At 39.4% G+C, this 17,856-nt stretch overlaps 1 protein-coding gene and 1 pseudogene across 1 annotated transcript in view; both read left to right on the top strand.

Moving 5' to 3' along the window:
- The window catches only part of CFAP95 (cilia and flagella associated protein 95), a 70,324-nt gene extending 53,439 nt beyond the window's left edge, over positions 1-16,885 (top strand). Inside the window, exons 5-6 of the mRNA XM_054583268.1 lie at positions 265-322; positions 16,697-16,885. Of these exons, the coding sequence (XP_054439243.1) occupies positions 265-322; positions 16,697-16,885 (247 nt within the window). The remainder of the gene's footprint in view (positions 1-264; positions 323-16,696) is intronic.
- LOC129078458 (F-BAR domain only protein 1-like) lies at positions 11,190-15,186 on the top strand (annotated as a pseudogene).
- Positions 16,886-17,856: the final 971 nt, after the last annotated feature.

Below are 17,856 nucleotides of genomic sequence, written 5' to 3'. Positions count from 1 at the left end.
ATTCATGGGCTTGGGATTGGCTGCATATCATTAGCAGAGGAGTGTGATAGATGGTGCTGAATTGGAAGTAACGAAGGGAGGCCATCCTGCTATTGGTACGTAACACTATAAACAAGGCTGAGAATTTATGGGTTTTTAAATTTTCATTGGGACCAATCCTTCTTGAAATGTTTTTATTTTACGTAAAGTATATACCATTAAATATTTTTTTAATATTTATTTTTGAAGTCATTCTTTTCTCAGATACTGACTTATCCCTCTTAGGTGTGCATTGACGACATATACTGAAAATTATACTCCACCATATGACTATCAGCCACGTGTGAGTATAAGAGGGCTGAAAAGCCATATTATAATACATATATTTACATAAATTATTCTTTACATCTAGTGTAAATAGTGAAGCTTGGGAAGAAAGGACAAATTGCTGAGGTTTATGGTATTTTATATTTATTTAGAGATATTTGCTATTTGAGGGTGTCAATATAATGTTTTTTGTTTATGATTTCTTTTTAGATGTTTATAGATTTCAGGGAGAAAATATTACAGTGTTCAAAACATATCAGTTATTCAATACTTTATTCCTCATCTTGTTTTATTATCCCTGTCCCTGAATTTAACTTATTTGGAATAAGAACCTAACTTTTATATTCAGTTGTATTGCATCGACACATAAATGTAAGTGGCTTAATTTCGCTCTAGGAAACATGTATGTTGATAAAATATGCCCAGTTTTTAACTTTAATTTACTTGCACTTAAACAAATTATACACCAGAAACAGAACAAGGCTGCATCTTATTAGCCTTGTTCTGGAAGTCTTAACCAGTGCAATAGATGAGAGATTTGATTATTAAAAAAGAGAAGAAAGAATTTATCTTTATTTTAAGATAGTATGATTATCTTTTTAGAAGTTCCAAGAATTAGACTGAGAATTAAAGTAAATAAGACCAGCTGTAGCTGGTGTGACTCAGTGGACTGAGCGTCAAGGGTTACCGGTTTGATTCCCAGTCAAGGTATATGCCTGGGTTGCAGGCCAGGTCCCCAGTAGGGGGAACACAAGAGGCAGCCACACATTGATTTTTCTCTCCCTCTCTTTCTCCCTCTCTTTCCCTCTGTCTAAAAATAAATAAATAAAATCTTTTTTTAAAAAAGTAAATAAGACCATTTAGTAAGGTGAGTAAATACAAAATAAGCATGTGAAAAACAGTACCTTTCCTTCATATCAGCAGCATGTTATATAACTGGTTAGTAAACTGTAAAAGAAAAAGCATACAAATTACTATAGCAACACAAGTTTAAAATACTTTCATGAGTAAAAGTTTAGATCAATAAAGATCAGTAAGGAAGATGTGGTGGATTGTCTTCAAAGACGGCCTGTTTTCCTGTTTGCACAGGCCACTTTCCCAGCAAGATGTGAATGTATCTCTGCCTTTTGAATCTGGACTATCAGGTCTTGATCTGATCACTAGAGCATGGCAAAAGTGACCCTCTTTCTGATCTAGGCCTTCTTTATAAAAAGACTGCTTCCAACTCCAGGAGCCTTGGGCCGCCTTGTAAGATATCCAAACTGCTATGCTAGAGGAAAAGGCCAAGAGCAGAAACAATGCTGAGCTTATGAATGAAAAAGCCATCTTGAATATGCAGTTTGGTTAAGCCTGGACTCCAACTCCAGCTGCCATCTGTCTGCAACCCATGAAAGATTCCAAGAAAATAATAAATTGTTGCGTGTAGCCATTAATTGTTTAATTATATACTCAAACAGAAATCTCCAAAGGGAATAACTACCATTTTAGAGGACTGGAAAACTAAATTAATTGTAAATGAAATTTATAAATTTAATACTCACGGTGGGGAAGATGGGGAAAGATGTGTTCTTTTATCTGTTGCCAGGCAAATTTTAAATTGTTTTACTCTTTCTGGAAAGGAATTTGGCAGTATATATCAAGATACTATTTGGTCTAATAATCCTCCCTCTAAGAAATATCCCCAAAGAAAAATGATTTGAAATCCAAAGATACTCATCACTAGATTATTTACAATAGCAAAACTTGGAAAGTGTCTAATGTTTTAGTATTAGAAATAGTACTAATTGAATATGCTATAATCATACGGTGAGATTGTTGAAGCCTTTATAACATCCATAGATAGTTCTTACTGTCTTGATAAATCTTCGTTTAAGGTTAAGAAAAACATTAAGATACAAAATTAAACATTTATTTTATCTAAGCAATATAAAAATATAGAGAAAAAAACTAAAGAAAAAGAGAATACTACTGTCAAAATACTACTAAAGTTGGCCATCGAATGGTGATACTGTAGGTGATTTTCTTCATTGTTATACTTTTTAGCCGGATTGTTTATAATCAGGAAAAAAAAAACAAGGATTAAATACTTTATTTAAAAATGCAATTCAGTCTTGTTCCCTTAGATACATGGAATTTGGTTCCATCTCTAAACAAAAGAAAGTTGAAGACATAACTAAGAACTCACAAAATTCAAAGGACTAATTTCCCCATAGGCAGAAATATAAAGAATGTGGGATGTATTCTTAGAGTGCATAAATCTTTAGCTGTTGTGTTATATATTTACAGTTTTGTTTTTTCAGCATTATCTCTAATATTTCTCCATTGCTTATTTCCACACTAACAGCCCAGCATGCATGGCAGTTGTTTGCTGTATTTAGAGTTATGTTCATTCACTTCCAACTTCCATGCCAAAATAATTAATTTTGAGACATGTTTTTTTTAGCACTGCTTTCTAGCACATCCATACATTCTTTTAGGATACAAAAAATATTTTAAATTATAATAGTGGGTGGTTAAATAACAGCAGAATAGTGACTGAAGTTATCAAACATATACAACTGATTATTTCACAAAATGCTAACAGATGAAGAATATTTTTACTTGCTAAATACTTTACCATATGGCCTTAGCATAAACAGTTCACCACTCACTCAGGCTACCACTTTTGCAATTATGTAATTCTTGGTGAAATCTTAAAATGTTGGATTCATACTATTTCAAATTTTGTGCATGAATTGAGACTTTATTAATTTTTATACTATAGGCTCTTACATTTGCTTAAATGAATATTTTCTTGAAATGGGACAACATTATGGGATGCTTAGAGAGAATGCAAGTTATCACGCCATAGCTCTACATATAATTAAGGAAATACAGAGTATTAGAAACCTATGAAATCATTTCCAAGGAGAAATAGAGAATTGCAAGCCACTTCTTCATAACTGCACTTCTTACACTGAATATTTATTATAGTTCACACAATTTCCATGAAAGATATCGTCTTTAAAAAGCTTCCTCATTCTTTTCCCAAAGAACCCAAATAGAGGAAAAGTTTCAGAAAGGGTAGATTAGAGGACTGGTCCATGGCTGGCTGTTTGTAGGGTACAAGAGCCTTTAAGACAGGGAAGAAGTTAGCTAAGCATAAGTGTGTCTACTGAATACATTCGGAATGGGTAAAAAAAAAATTAGTTCAAGCAAGGACTAGCAAACTCAGGAAGTTGAAGGCCCAAGGGAATGAATATGTTGAAATAAAAGAGCAACAAACATGGTGGCAGTGAAGGAATGAAAGCTATAGAAAAATTGGAAGTAATGAGCAAAGGGGATGTACTCAATTTATTGGAATTTCAGATGTAGAAGGTGATGGAATCCAGGATGTGGCCAGGGAACTTTTTACAATGGTATCAAAGTTATTGACTTGAGAAGGTGAGAAAATGGTAAGACAGAATGTTGGCTAGCTTCTAAATACGGATGTTAAAAATCAAAATATAAGACAGCAGGGGAAAAGTGTGGGGCCAAAGACTGAAACAGACTCTCCAGTCCTCAATGAACTTTGGGAGCACTTTGGAAGTTAATGGCTCCTCCCAGCCGTGCAGTTGTCATTTGGGTACATCTTGTTGGTCAGTATCATGTGTGAAGTACCTTTTTGTTTTCCTAAAGAGAGCTGCCTATTGAATCATCTTTGAAGGCATGTGATTACCTTTAAATCAGAAAGTGTTGCATATCCTAGTTCATTCAGGGATAGGAAGATGAGGAAGTTTTTAATAGAGAATTACGTTTGAAAGTTGGCATGTGTTCCAAATTGACCACATGGGGTCCATGCAGCATTTTGTAGGTAGGTAAGAAAAGAGGCTACATCTGTTTAAGAATTATTTCCAGTAACAGCAGGATTTGCCTGTCCTACCACTGGGCCTCTATGCACTGGTATAGATATATCATTGTTAAAATATTGGTATTTTTGTGCTGGTTGAAAATTAGCTGCGGCCTTGAATCCCCCCAGAACCCTGCCACCTCAGCAGCCCGGCCCCTTCCCTGGGCTCCCTGGATCCAGGGCAGCACGATGACTTTCCTGGGCCTTGAGCTTTTTTTCCTTCATGGGCTCTTTCTTCCATTAAAAAAACTGAACAATATGTTTTACAACTGCAATGGTATAAAGACAAACATAATCCAAGTTGGATTATATTAACTTTTTGGATTTAAAAGCTTATTAAAGAAATGCATTGTTAAGCTATATTTTTCATTGGCATTTTGTAAAGATTACCAGTCTTTTCTCTCCTCTTTTATATTGTCTCCTTAAATATTTTTGGCTATGTTCTTATATTTTATTGCCATGTTATGTGACTCTGTTTTCATTAACATTCTTGAAATTATTCCTAATAAGTGAATATTATTATAGAAAACTGAAGCATGCAGTACTCTTTTTTCCCTCCCCCTGGGAAATACTTTTGGACTTATACACTCTATTTTAAGTAAAATTTTCTGTATAATAGGTGCCGAAGTTTCCTGTGCCAAGATGTTTATGAATATTATATTACCACCATCATTTCCTGGTTTAGCTAAGAGTTTCTATCATTTACCTGAGTTAGCTTTTCTAAATGGCATCTGCATTTTTTCATTGTGGTAAAATATAAATAAAATGCACTAAATTTTTAGTATACAATTTAGCGGTATAAGTATAGTTACATTGTTATGTTCATTTTTAAAAATTCTGATTTTAAAAGAAATGGAAACATTTTTTTCAGCCTCTAAAAGTAGTGTGAGCCCCAGGCCTCATTGCTGAGTTTGCCCAGCCTGGACCTTCGGGAATTTTAACACCTGCCTGATCAGGGACCTCCGGGACTTGGCTCGTGCTGTATTGATTGATAAATACTCTGAGTACCATCCCAGAGAAAAAGTGCACCTTAGTGAGGAGGTAAAAGCGGACAGTATCATTAGGAGCCCTTTATTGTTCAGTTAGGCTCATTCATATGAAAGAGACTCCCCTAAGCTTAGAATTGTCTTCAGTGTTCCTCCTTCTAAGAAGAGATGCCTACCAGGGACCTTAAAAATAAGACATGGAAAAGGAGGACTTGCTGAAAAACACTAAAAGCTTGGACAGAAAGTGAATCTAGAACAGGGTAGGGGTTCTGTGAGAAGCTTCACTCGCCTGAACTAAATTAGCTTTCAGTTCCCACTTTGGCAATTTCATTTCAGTATAGACAGGGAGAGGGAGAGAGAGAGGAAGAGGGAGGGGGAGGGGGAGGGGGAGGGAGATTAGTCTAGAAAAAACTGTGGTTTTCCAAAACTTCTACCCATAAAACTGAAGCTGAAATTTAACTAGGTAATGTTCCAGGCTCTATCTTAATGACTTTTATTTTAGTTCTTTCTACTTTTCTTTGTACAGCATCATAATATATCTGCTATTTAATTTTCTCCTTTTTGTCCTGTTAATGTTCTGACTCAATATCTATCTTAACAAAAAAGTAATGATCATTTGTTGAATATGTTTATCTTATTCTGTATTGTTAACTTAAATAAATGAGAGTTTTAGATTCTTCTGCAAGTGAGGTAGTGGTGAGAGTGAAATGGGAGAAGAGAGAAGGGGTCCTATAGTTGTACCTGGTATCTTTTTATTGATGTCAGTGTATTCTAAAATGCTGCCGCTAGTTAACCATGAAAATAGCTTTCTATTACTTGGATTCAGAAGGAGATGGTGGCCTTCCTCAATCTAAATTTCATCTCTGAAAGATCTCATTGTATGTTGTACATATGTGTGCTGACCTTGTATGTATATATGTAGGCATGATTTTGTATCTTATAGGCAAACAGTTCTCATTATGAATCTCAGCTTCAACCTCAAAATCTATTGGCAGCTGCTTATGTAGTTCCACAGGACTTCCTCAGCGCCTCCCAGTTATTGGAATGCAATAGGATTTGCCTTATTGATTACCCTCAATAATGTGGGTAGGCCTTATCCAATCAGCCGATGGTAGCCTTAAGAGCAAAACACCTGAGGTTTCTTGGCGAAGAAGGAATCCTGACTCAACACCCATAATATAGAAACTTTGCCTGAGTTTCCACCATTGTATTCATGTGAGCCAATTCCTTAAAATCTTGATCTCTTTGATTCTCTCTTTCTCTCTCTGGAGAATCTTCACTAATATGGACAGAAAGATATTCATTAGCTCTATGGCTCTCAAATTCTACTTGATTTGATTCTCTTTTTATTGGTCCCATCTCTTTCACTGATTCTGTCCTATCCTAGTAGTCATTTAATTATGACTGAGTAGTCTTTTGTATTAAGGACATTGGCAGACATTTAATTCAAGTCTACTTGAAAATTAGGAAATAAATATTATAACTTCTGCTCATCTTGCGTATCACCAACAATTGAGAAATTGTGGGTATCTATTTTCAGGAAACTCAGTTCTTAATTGTTTTCTGGTATTAGTAGAAAGAGCCCTATGTTTTTCTGTAATTGTATTTGCACTTTTATTGACTTCTGAAGTTAAGTAACTATGATCTCCTTTTTGTTTCTGGGTTAGGTCATGAAGCTCAGTTATATGTCAAGAAACTTGGGATAGTTGGAGATTTCATTTTCATTTTTCTTTTTTTTATTATCTTCAATTTCTACAGTGAACATATTTGACTTTTGTAATGGAGAAAAACAAAAAAAAAAATTAAAAATTGAGAGCCCTAAGCCTCAAATTTATACCTAACTACAGCACTACAAATATCAAACAGTTGCAGGAGTGGGGCTGTGGGGCTGGGTGAGAAAGGTGAAGGGGGTTAAGCAAAGACAAACAAACAAACAAAAACTCACAGACGCTGACAGAGCATGGTGATTGCCAGAGGGATAAGGGGGTGGGGGGACCTAGAAGAGGGTAAAGAGGAAATAAATGGTGATGGAAGGAGACTTGACTTGGGGTGGTGAACATACAATACCTTATAGAGATGATATATTATGGAATTGTATACCTGAAACCTATATAATTTTATTAACTAATATCATCCCAATAAATTTAATAAAAAATAAAAAATATACAAAACAGTTGCAGATGTCCTCACATAATATAGATTGAAGAATAAGAAAAATGATATTCATTTTTATGTGATTAAAATGATATGACCAATAAAAATTTGTGCATAAGAAAGAAAAACAATTAGTCAATAGCTAAAGTTCAATAGTATACTGCTTAGTTTTTGATAATGGACATTACCAAAGTTTGCGTGATATCGTCAGCTTACTTTGTGAAATGTTTGTTCACGTAGATCCTTACTCATGATGAACCTTACTATGATGAAACCTTACTATGTTGACTGGATCCTTACTATGATGAAACCTTACTATGTTGACTGGATCATTAATGATATAAATGTTTACATTTATACCCATAGCCTAAACTTCCTTGCACTTCCTATGACTACTTTCTTTTAGTTGAATACCTGAATTTGTTACAAGTACTTTTCCTTTGTAAAACTTTCTCAAATAAAAAAGGATAGTAAATATTTCTTATATGTGTAACAAAATATATATAACTAGTTACATGTAATTATTATAACTATATTTGCCAATTACTCTGATATTTGTAATGAAATCATCAGGAGGAAAAACATCCAGTAGAAGTGACCTCATTTTAAAAGCAGTGAAGGAAATGAGTGAAGGGATCTGTCTGAGGTGCCTGTCTCCTGTGATCCTCAGGGTTGAATAAGTAGATTTGGCTGCAGGAGGATTTTTCTTTTCCTCCCACATCACTCTGCATGTGTGCTTAGAAGACAACCTTATTTGGGGAAGACAGGTTTTTAGTCAAGTACATATAAGTGCTGAAGAATTTTATACATAATGCATACTAAAAAAAATGAGACAAATTATCACAGCAATCTACTTGTATGCCTACTTTCATTCCATTCAGTGTGACATTCACATTAAAAAGTTTGCTGCCTAAAGTACCCCGAATGAGCATACTTTCAGGCATGCCAGGGTAGAATAGTCTTTGCTGTATGAATGCCAGGTGGCTAATAGCTATGGTGGACACAAGGTTAGTTCACAGTGACTGATTTGGCCAGGGAACATAACCCATTATGCATTTTTATAGATGACCTGGATGAAGGAATTGAACTATGCTTTCAAATTATCTTATGATATTAAATTAAACAGAGTTACTGATGTTCCAGAAGGCAGGCTTAAAATTGAAAATGACCTTAAAAATAAAACTATCAAAAATAAAAGGTCCTAAAGAAGAAGGATGAAATAAAATAAGAATAACCACAGAACAGTCCCTTGGAATATTGGGAAAAACTAAGTGAGGACTGGGTGTACTGTTGACTAAAAACCAGCAATGTCATTTATTCCAAAAAAAGGTTTGGGAAATAGTGGTTCCTAGATTAAGGATATAACACCCAAGGAGTGATGGGATGGAATGGGGGGGATGGGTATCTAAGAGTAGGATACCTATAATTTAAAGATTCACTGATAAATTTTACTGATAGAAATGATAAAACCATAATCTGTCCTTCATAATAAATGAAGGTTGATTGGGGGCCCTATGCACCAAGATCCTCCTATAACATTCTAACCTGCCTTCCTATGATATGTTAAAAAGAAGAAAAGAAAGAAGAAAAGGGAGAAAGCTTTCTTAACCTTAAGATAGATTCCCCACCCCCCAACCCCACGGTGATTCTCTTGCTTCATCTTTAGTGCTTCCTGATTCTGCAGGGCCTGTTGCCCTTAATGTTCCTTTATCTTATGCTCTTTGTTTTTCCGTCTTTTATCAGGACATTTGACTTGGCTCCCTCAACCATTCCCTGAAACAGTGCCCTCAAAGATGATGAGAGATTGATCCTTACAATCGGTTGTGTTTTGTCAGGTCTTACCCTCTGTGAAGTGTCCTTAGAAGTGAGGATTTGTTGGGTAACACTGTATTCTTCAACCTCCCTCTCCCTTCAGAATCTATGACATTGTAACACATTCTCTTATCTCTCCTGTGCCTTTCATGTTTCTTTATGGATCCAACCTGAGGCATCCCCAAGATTTGGATCCCAGGACCTGGCTTCTCTCATTTCACACACTCTCAGAGAATTCATCCACTCCATGGCTCCCCAACCAACATTTTTTGGGGGCTACATAATTTCATACTTAAAGGGAGCTCCCATACAATCTTCACCCAGGGTCCAATTCTTTACCATCTGAGCATAGACTGGAGACATTATGGCCCTCTGCCTCTAAATAATTCAATGTGGTTTCCCTAAGAACAAGGACTCATAGCTATGGTAAAGCTTTCAACCTCAGAAAAGTTGATGCAATATAATTATGTACTCCTCAGTTTATATTCAAATATAATTTATGGCCTCAATGATGTCCTTTATAGCTATTTTTCCAGTCCATGGTCACTGCTGTGCATAGGGCACGGACCTCCCTCCAGGCCATCTGTTCCACAGCACCACCTTCCAAATAAAGATTCTGTACTGATGTCATCTCTAATTTGAAATGTCTAAAATCTGACTCATCTTTTCCTCCTAAAACATGACCTCCTCATTTTCATGTCTTTCTTATTCTTTTTAATGGTGTTAAAACTCTCCCAGCTATATGTTTGAGGCTATGGAACATCTTCTGTTATTTATCCCCAGTTAGCTGGGTAAGTCCTTGATGTTCTTCCCGTGAAATGTCTCCTTAAGTCTGGCTCTGTGGGAGCCATTTGATGCCCACTCACTGTACAGCTCAGACAAATTTTTCCAGCTACCCTCCTATACCTGAAGGGCTCAGAAAAGGCTTGCAGTGATTGTTCTATCCTAAATGAACTTTGTCAGAGCTCAGGGTCTGTGAAGCACCAGAGTAATGGACCAGCCAACAACAACATGTAGTAATTCAAAAATCTGTTTCTATACAGTTTCTAAATACTTTTCCCCCCTCCCACTAAATTGATGTTGAACAAACATTTCATTATTATATTAGGGTGCTGAAAATACAGCAACTGTCTGCAACTTGCATGCACAGAGAAAATGTGTCTGTCTGATTACTAGCCTTCTTCCCAAGCCAGCTGCCAGTGGGAGAAAACAATAACTCTTCAATCCATTTAAAGATTAATTTGATTCCATAATTTAAATAGTTCCTATAGGTAGTGTTTAATTTCTCTCGAAAAACTCACTTTCTTAGAGATCCTTCCCCATCCCCTGTTTGCGGCAAAGAACTATCATAGCAGAACGGAGACTGCTATCAGTTTTAAAGTCTGATTGTAAGGCTGGCCTTTACATCTAAAGGTTGACATCTAAACACCTGGCTTTCCAGGTAAAATTCCCTAATAAGACATGTTATCGACATCTAAACACTTGACTTTCCAAGTAAGATTCCCTAATAAGAACGGCTCACTGTGCCTAAACTATGCAAACAGTATGGTTTGTGCTGAATACCTGCTCTCCTTCTGCAAGTCTGGAATTTTGCTACGTTTTCAAAGTAGAGGGTGCACATGTGACCAACTTGCACAAAAACCTTGGCCATTGAATTTCTAATGAGCTTCCCCAGTAGAGAGCTTTTCACAACTAATTTCTGGGGTAATTAAGTGCATCCTGTGTGACTTACTGGGAAAGGACTCTTGGAAGTTTGCACCTGGTTTCCTCTGGACTTCAGCCTATGTGCCTTTTCCCTTTGCTGATTTTGTTTCATATCCATTTGCTGTAATAAATCATAGCCCCTAGTATCCCATATGTTGAGTCTTGTGAGTCCTCCTAGCAAGTCATTGAACCTAGAGGTAATCTTGGGAGCTCCAACACGCCCTGCTTTTCTCCCTGTGGCGGATTATTGTCCCCAAGTGGCGGCAACACATACTGCCACCCCACATGCTCTTACAATGTGATTTGGATGGAGAGACAGAATCTGTATTCCCGCCCCTAGATTTGTGTGAACTCTGGCAATGGCGGAAGTGATGCTTGTGACTTCTGAGGTTAGGTGATGAAAAGCAGTGCGGCTTTCTCCCTGGTTCTCTTTGTGCCATCCTTGTTCTCAGACCCCGTTATCATGCCATGAAGAAGCCCAAGCGGGCACAGGGAGAGAACCTGTGAGGTTTTCCCATCCACAGCCCTAGCTGAGGTCCCAGCAGACAGCCAACATCAGCTACCAGTTGGAATGAGAGAGGTTTCCAGCCCCAGCCCTCAAGTCACCCCCCACTTTCAAGTCTTCTAGCTGAGGCCCCAGGCATCGTGGAGCAGAGATGCTGTCTTTCATGAACCTTTCCAAATCCCCGACCCAAAGAACCTGAAAATGGCTATTGTTTTACAGGCTATGTATGGGTTGGCTGTTACACAGCAGTGGTAACTGCGGCCCTCCCTAAGGGGGCCTCCGGGTATACGGAGACAGGAATGTGACTTAGCATCCTGATGCCAGGGGGAAAGAATAATTGTTTGTTTTGTGTTTTGCTTGTTCTGGTCTCTGGGAGGAGATCCCTAGTCTACCTGGTTGCTCTTTTCCTTGCTGGCATTAGTGGCTCTGGTCTGTGGACTTTGTTAACTGTCAGTTGTTTTCTATTTCTCTTGCTTTTTCTCTGGACTTAGTTGGAACCCTTGTGGCATGTTTGGGTTTACTCAGTCTTATTTTTACTCCCATGGATACTGTTGACCCTGCAGAAGCCTTCTGTGATTCCCATTCAGTCCTGGATTTGATGCTCAGCTCTGCAGCTGAGAGCTGAACCCTATCTGCAGACTTGCAGCGACTCCAGGGTCTTGTTTATGCCACAAAATATCAAAAGTGACTCAGGATTGATGACTGTCAGAGCCTGCCTCTGCCCAACATTGCTGACCTACCAGCGTGGGTATGTGCCCCAGGCCAATGAAAGGGCAGAGGTGTTTTGCCTCAAAAGTTCTTGTGAAAGATGGGGACCCGGAGACTACCCAATGCCCTTCCACCATTACTCTCACTTATCTAATGCACTCCTCTGTGTCCAGGTCAAGAAGACTCAGCCTGATGAACACCTAGATTGGGTTGGGTACCTTATAAAATACATTTGTTTCTGCTGTCCTGCTTTTCTTTTCCCTTATTTTCTTCTTTCTACAATTCCCTAGGCAGACTCTTCCTACTTTCCATTTCAACTCTTGTTTAAGCCTTATTGGCAAAGGATAGTTCCTACACATTTGGAGAACTCTGTGATTGGAGCTGTCCAGATTTTCTCATGGATATTCTGAGGTCTGGTAAGCCTGTGAGTTGCATTGCAGCCTTGTGTGTATATGTCTGGGTGCTCCATGCGATCCAGTCAAGTTGGCACAAAAATGAGCTGTCACACCCATTAGCAGTCACTCCTCATTCTTCCCCATCTCCTGAAACAGTACTTTCTGTCTCTGTGGACTTGCCTATTTTGGACATTTCACATTAAGAAATCATACAATGTGTGGTATTTTGGTTTACCTTCTGTCACTTGGCATAATGTTTTCTATGCTACAACATCTATCAGTACTTTATTCCTTTTATTACCAAATAATATTTCATTGTGTGACTAGACCACATTTTGTTTATCCATCCATCAGCTGATGATGTGAATAGTTGAGATCCAATTCTAATCACAGTTCCTGAGTACAGTCCCTTCTACCTTCAACTTTTAGTACCTTCTGCTGCCAGGATCCTTTTCCTAAAACATCACATTTAATCTTGTCACTCAGCTTATCAAGATGAATAGTCCTCTTTGTCTAAGAGATGCTAAAGGAACACAATGATCTTGCATTTGACACTCTTTCAGTTTAATTGCAGCTGGGTAAGAATGAGCAGATCTTGCCTCCCTCTAAAAGGGCAGTTTTGGCCAGTGATGCTCAAATCTCATTTAAAGGGCCTCTATCTGATAAAAAAAAAAACAAAAAAACCAAACATACAAGCCACAAAAAACAGACCCCAGAGGGGAGGACGCTCATGTGCAGATTGGGCAGGGTCAGGAGAAGTTTAAACAAAATAGAGAGAACATCAGTGTGGAAATGCTGCTGAAAAACTTTGCAGAGAGCAAGAGCATGGGCCCGGAGAAGCCTGAGACTTTGAACTTCAAGGCGTACAGCCCCCAGCTGCCCAGGAAGCAATGCAGTTTGCGGGGAGCCAGGGCCTTTCACCTTCCAAGACTGAGCCGGAGAGAGCGGGAGCCACCTAGAGCTGTAGATCCTGTGGAGCCTGACTCAGCACAATGTCCAGAGGTGAATGAAGAAGGCTTCATTGTCCAGCCCGATGTGACCCAGAACAGCACAGCTGAGCCCTCCCACCTCTCATCCAGTGACTCTGACTTTGGCAAAGAGGAGCCCCACAAGTTCTGCGTGCACATCAAGCCCACAGGGGGCGATGCCCCACCCCTACGCTCCACCCTGCAGTCCCAAGACAGCTGCCACACTGCTCAGGGCCATGGTGGGCAGCCTCATCCTCCCGCCAGGCCCAGGGGACGCTGTGAAATGCCATTCTTCAGGGGACACCGCTGGGAAACCGTGGAAGCCTCAATCTTCCCTGAGGGCCAGCAGCTGTACAGAGAAGCTTCAATCAGAAGAGCAGTTTTCGAAGAACCTCTTTGGGCTGCTCCTAGAGTCAGTCTTTGACCACGAAGATTTTACAGGCTCCAGGAGCCTTGGCTTTCCCTCCAGCCCCTTGTCTTTCCCCTCTTCGTCTCCTAAGAACTTGGAGGACTCTGGCCTGGACTCCCCATCTCATACAGCACCTGGCCTCTTCCCTGATTCCTGGGTGCCCCCCTCCCCACCCAGGCACCCCACAGAGCCCACCCAGCTGTAGGGTGCAGCCACCTGAGTAGAGGGGAATGTGGCCTCTGCTGTCCTCGGACTCACCACAGCCCCTGGCATCATCCCTAGGCCCGCGGGGCCTGGAGGCCATGGCTGGAGGATGCCTGAGGCCCATACCTGCCGACCTTCTGGCCACGGAGGGCCTGGCGGCCCGCCCCGGAGACCCCACTCCAGGAGGGTGTCCTGCCCTCTGATGGGCAGCAATGGGGAGGGGCTCAGACGTCCCCAGTGTCTCATTGTCTGAGCCCCTCCCCACTGGGTTCTCCATTCCCTAGCACTGCCCCAGAATGTTCCAGCTTCTCATCCCAGACAGGATACAGAATCTCCCGGGGCCCAAGCCTTGTGGTCCTGGGCTCCCAGCATGCCCTGCCCATGGCCACCGTCTTCACCGAGTATGTCCATGCCTAGTACTGTGGCCACAGCCCGAGCTGCCTGGCTCACGTAACTGGGAGCGGACCGTGACCTTCCCAGCTGGCATTGTGCGTGTATTCAGCGGAACCCACCCCTGCCCGTCCTCAGCTTCCTTCTTGTGCACACAGCGCCATCCAGCACTTCCAGCCCAATGCCGATCTCCTCTTCAGCGACCCCTTCCAGAGCGACCCCGAGACCAAAGACTTCTGGCTCAACGTGACAGCCCTGACTGAGGGGCTGCAGCGCCAGGCAGGGCAGAATCCAGCCGCCTCCTACTACGACACAGTGCTGCTGCAGTACCAGTTCTCCCACCTCGGTCCCCAGTGTGTGCCTCTGCAGCTGAGCGCCTGCTGGCAGTGTGAGGCGACCCTCACTCAGGCCTCGGTGGAGTACAGCAACCGGCCCAGCGCCACGGCTGTGCCTGCGCTACTCACCAATGTCCAGATCCTGCTGCCTGTGGGGGAGCCTATGACCATTGTCTGCCTGCAGCCAGCCGCCATCTGGAACCTCGAGGAAAAGTGGCTCCTATGGAAGCTTCCGGACGTGTCCCGGGCAGGGGGCTCTGGCTGCCTGTCTGCCAGCTGGGAGCCATGCTCAGGGCCCAGCACTCCCAGCCCCCTGGCCTCTCAGTTCACCAGGGAAGGGGCCACTCTGTCCAGCGTGGACCTGGAGTCGGTGGGCAATGGCTACCGCACGTCACCGGTAAAAAGAGGGTTCGCCACAGCGATGTACCTAGTGAGCTGCTGAGTCCGGGAGGTTGAGCAGCCCAGAGGCCCCAGCTCTGCACTGAGCCCTGGTGTGGGGTGACTGCTCCCTGCCTCCTTGCCAAATCCAAGGGGTCCACACATGGCCTCCTCTGAGCCCTGACTCTGTGGAGAGGAGCCCCATGCCCAGCCTGGCTGAGCCTGAGATTCACGCCTGCTCACACCAACTCCCCCGACACGGGTCCTTGGATTTTAATGTTCTTTGAATAAACACTTTATTTTCTAATAAAATAATTTTCCTGCAAAAAAATTAAAAAATACATACAAAAAAAGGAAAATAGACCCCAGTGAAGAAAAGCAAAAACCCAAACTATGTAGAAAGGAACATGGATAAGATATAGCTTTAGGATTTTATTGTTTATATTTCTTTTTTATCACTTAATTATTAAGAATTCACAAGGATTCTAGAGGGATAATGTGTTTTGCAGTCAGTACAGTCAGGTTAGTTTGAAGTCTTGGCTGAGTCACTTAATATTGTTGGCATTCTTTAAATTATCTCCTTCTGAGATTTTAAGCAAATTTTCTTTTCTTTTCTTTTTTAATGTAAAGTGGGAGTAGTTATTCCAACTTCAGAGCCTGGTTATGGATTAAAAGATATAAACATTTAACTACTATGCCCACCCCATATTAGACACTCAGTAAATAAAACGACACTATAATAATTGTGATGGTTGAACAAAGGGTTAAATTTTTCAGTTATTTTCAATAGAGCCAATCTAAGATTTGAACTATGTTTTGGTGTTCTTTCATTGTTTTATAGGGTTGGTGATTTAATTTCAATATGTTCTACTGCTTTAAAATTAGTAGTATCAATTTAAGGCAGGAATTATATAACCAGTTCAAGGGCTTTATGTTCCATGTCTACCATTACCCTTGATGTAATTTGAAAAAAATCAATATTTCCTTTGGGAAATGGTCAGTGATAGTGTCTCATTTTATTACAATACAAACTTTTATGAAGTGCTCTAAGGATAAATACCTTAAACATTGTACTGGATTATACTGAGGTAAATTTCTCATAGGAATGAATCTTTGAACTTGGCATTTACTAGCAAGTGTGACTTGATAGCAGTTATTAAAGATATAACTCAAGATATTATTCTTTGGAATGATTATAACATTTATTTTAAAAAAGTGTTGAATGGTAGATAAATTATAATTGTTTGGGTCTTATACAGATTTTCATACAATTTAAATTGTTCTTTATTTGTAAAGTTATGGCTTAGAACAATTTTAAATGTATAATAATTTAGTTTCATAAATTAAACAACCATGAACTAGTTTCTCCTTTCAAAATTATAAGTATTTACAAATGCAATAGCCATTTTTTTCATTGGGGCATTTGTAATTTGAGAGGTTAAATTAATCAAGTACTTAAAAATTAACTTTTATTCATAATTAGACTAATATATTGAAGATTGACTTTTAAATATCACTCCTTTGTACATATTTTAGTTATCCAATATCATTTCTCTTTCTCTCCCCTCCTATAGGATTATCCTTGTCAAGATGATTATTCAATAGTCCACAGAAAATGCCGGTCTCAGTTCACAGATCTAAATGGTTCCAAAAGATTTGGCATCAACACTTGGCATGATGAGAGTGGGATTTATGCTAATTCACATGTGAAACAAAAACTCTACCCACTAACTGGTGGTCCTATTGTCCCATTTTTAAAATAATGTATGAAATCAGATTCTCTAACTAATGAAAGAATAATGGATTTAACAGCTGATGATTTTTTAACCTAATAAATGCAATGGAAATAACACTTTAGTAGTTTTCTTTAAAAACAAAATTTTATATTCTAGACCAGTGTGCATAATCTTTTCATAAACTACTCTGGTATTTTCCAAAGTTTAGTAGGTATACCACTGAGAGAATACAACACAATTCTAGATGGTACTTCGTGTAATTTTATTTCATTTTACTTATATACTGTGTATTTATTTGAATTTTATTAGAAAAATACATAAAGCTAGCACAATCAAGCTTATGGTTGCTTAGGGTGTGGCTTTTTTAAAAAAGTAAGGTAACTTAAACTCCACTTTTAAGTGAATGTAAATAAAGGTGATATTTGGATTTGATATAAAACTCCAATGGTGGACATTTAGGTAACACTGGCACTATAATAATGTTGAGTGTGTGTGTGTGTGTGTGTGTGTGTGTGTGTGTGTGTGTGTGTGTTGAAGCAGTGTTTATAGACTTTGATTTATCTATAGTGGCTAGCTGCACTGTGGATGGTCTATTCAGCAGAGTGTTTTTCCTTATTCAATACCACAATTTTTGAGTTTATGAGATAGCAGAGACACAGTCAAAATCTTAGTGAAACTTTATGATGGGAAAACCAATAATCTAGCATTATATTTAGAAGAAGACTTAGCAGTTATTTTGGTTCACCTTACAATTTTACAGGTGAGCAGAGACCCACAGAGGTTTAAGTAGGTTGCCTAGGGTTAAACAAATCCTAGTTGATGTTTGAGGTGCATTTGAACTCTTATTTCTTCTGAGGATGGGTTTAATTAGTTGGCTGGCTTAGGCTAAATTTATTCATTATAATTCTTTAAAAAATAATTTCATGAAATAAGATTTCATGATAAATGCTAATATAGCACTGCCTCCAACTTTGATTAGCAAAATATGAAAAAAACTA

This window comes from Pteronotus mesoamericanus, unplaced genomic scaffold (assembly GCF_021234165.1).
Source record: "Pteronotus mesoamericanus isolate MK-2021 breed Mesoamerican mustached bat unplaced genomic scaffold, CSHL_Meso_final contig_73, whole genome shotgun sequence".
In the NCBI taxonomy this organism is placed as follows: Eukaryota; Metazoa; Chordata; class Mammalia; order Chiroptera; family Mormoopidae; genus Pteronotus; species Pteronotus mesoamericanus.
The sequence above is the reverse complement of the archived record's forward strand: the minus strand, read 5'-3'. Positions and strand labels throughout refer to the sequence as shown.